The sequence below is a fragment of the Medicago sativa genome, chromosome 7 (assembly GCF_051527215.1).
Source record: "Medicago sativa cultivar Bolivia chromosome 7, Bolivia_mono, whole genome shotgun sequence".
NCBI lineage: Eukaryota > Viridiplantae > Streptophyta > Magnoliopsida > Fabales > Fabaceae > Medicago > Medicago sativa.
The window spans coordinates 46106459-46107500 of NC_140755.1; the positions used below are offsets into that span (position 1 = coordinate 46106459).

The following is a 1042-nucleotide window of genomic DNA, read 5'->3' on the forward strand; positions in this document are numbered from 1 at the left end:
ATGGCAGTGACACTTGATGATGTGTCATGTTTGCTGCATCTCCCCATTGATGACATGCTTTTGTCCCATGAGGCTATCACACGGGACGACGCGGTGGAGTGGATGGTGGAGCACTTGGGTCCTGATCCGGGTCAAGCTCTAGTTGAGGTGACTCGTACCAAAGGTGCACATTGCCGATTCAGCTACTTAAGGAGGATTTTCAAGGAGTGTATGTTGGAGCAGTTGGCGTTGGAGACTGAGCATGGTGTGATTCAGGAGGTGCGGAGGTTGCGGGACCAGGTTGTTCACATATATTTGCTTTATTTGGTGGGGATCACGCTCTTCACTAACAAGAGTGCCACTGCTGTGGATTTTGTCTACATAAGGTACTTTAGAGACCTTGATCTTGTTGCTGGTTATTCATGAGGAGCTGCGGAACTAGCTCACTTGTATAAGGAGCTTAACAAGGCTGCACATTGGAACTGCGGTCAGGTGTCAGGATACTTGACTTTGTTGCAGGTATAAATTAAAAATTATGTTTTGTTTTTTTAAATGTAAGTGTTTATTGTTTGTATATTTATATGTGGTTGTCATTGTTGCAGGCTTGGGTGTATCAACACTTCCAAGGTATGGGAAGCAAGGATGTCTGGGCATCCTATCGGGAGGATCGAGATCCACGTGCGATGCTTTTTGTACCACTGTCTGGTTTGGGTACACCAAACAACTACATAAACCATCTGGATAGGCTAGATCTGAGTGGCGTTGTCATGGCCCCATATGGAGAGCACCGTCAGGAACGTCCGTTTGAGCGGGTCAGCCTTTACTCTGGATTACTCAGATACGGAGACCGCATGGTGAGATATCTTCTGGAGCGGTTTCTTCGTCAGTTTAGGAGGGTTCAGACCATACCGAGACATCCCGTTGAGAGTGCACCTCCTATGACTAATTTCGGGAAGATCTCACTCCGCTTTTAGCATGCTCTTGATCATGCACTGACACCTGAGAAGTTAGGGCAGCGTGCAATTCATGGCGTGGAGGCAGTAGATGGATACATCGAGTGGTT

The 1042-nt window shown here is 47.2% G+C and overlaps 1 protein-coding gene across 1 annotated transcript; it reads left to right on the plus strand.

Annotated features, from left to right (window-relative positions):
* Window positions 1-953, plus strand: LOC146906201 (uncharacterized). The gene is made up of 3 exons (XM_085728765.1): window positions 1-244; window positions 407-498; window positions 582-953. The coding sequence occupies exons 1-3, from the start codon at window positions 1-3 to the stop codon at window positions 951-953; spliced, it is 708 nt and encodes a 235-aa protein (XP_085584891.1).
* Window positions 954-1042: the final 89 nt, after the last annotated feature.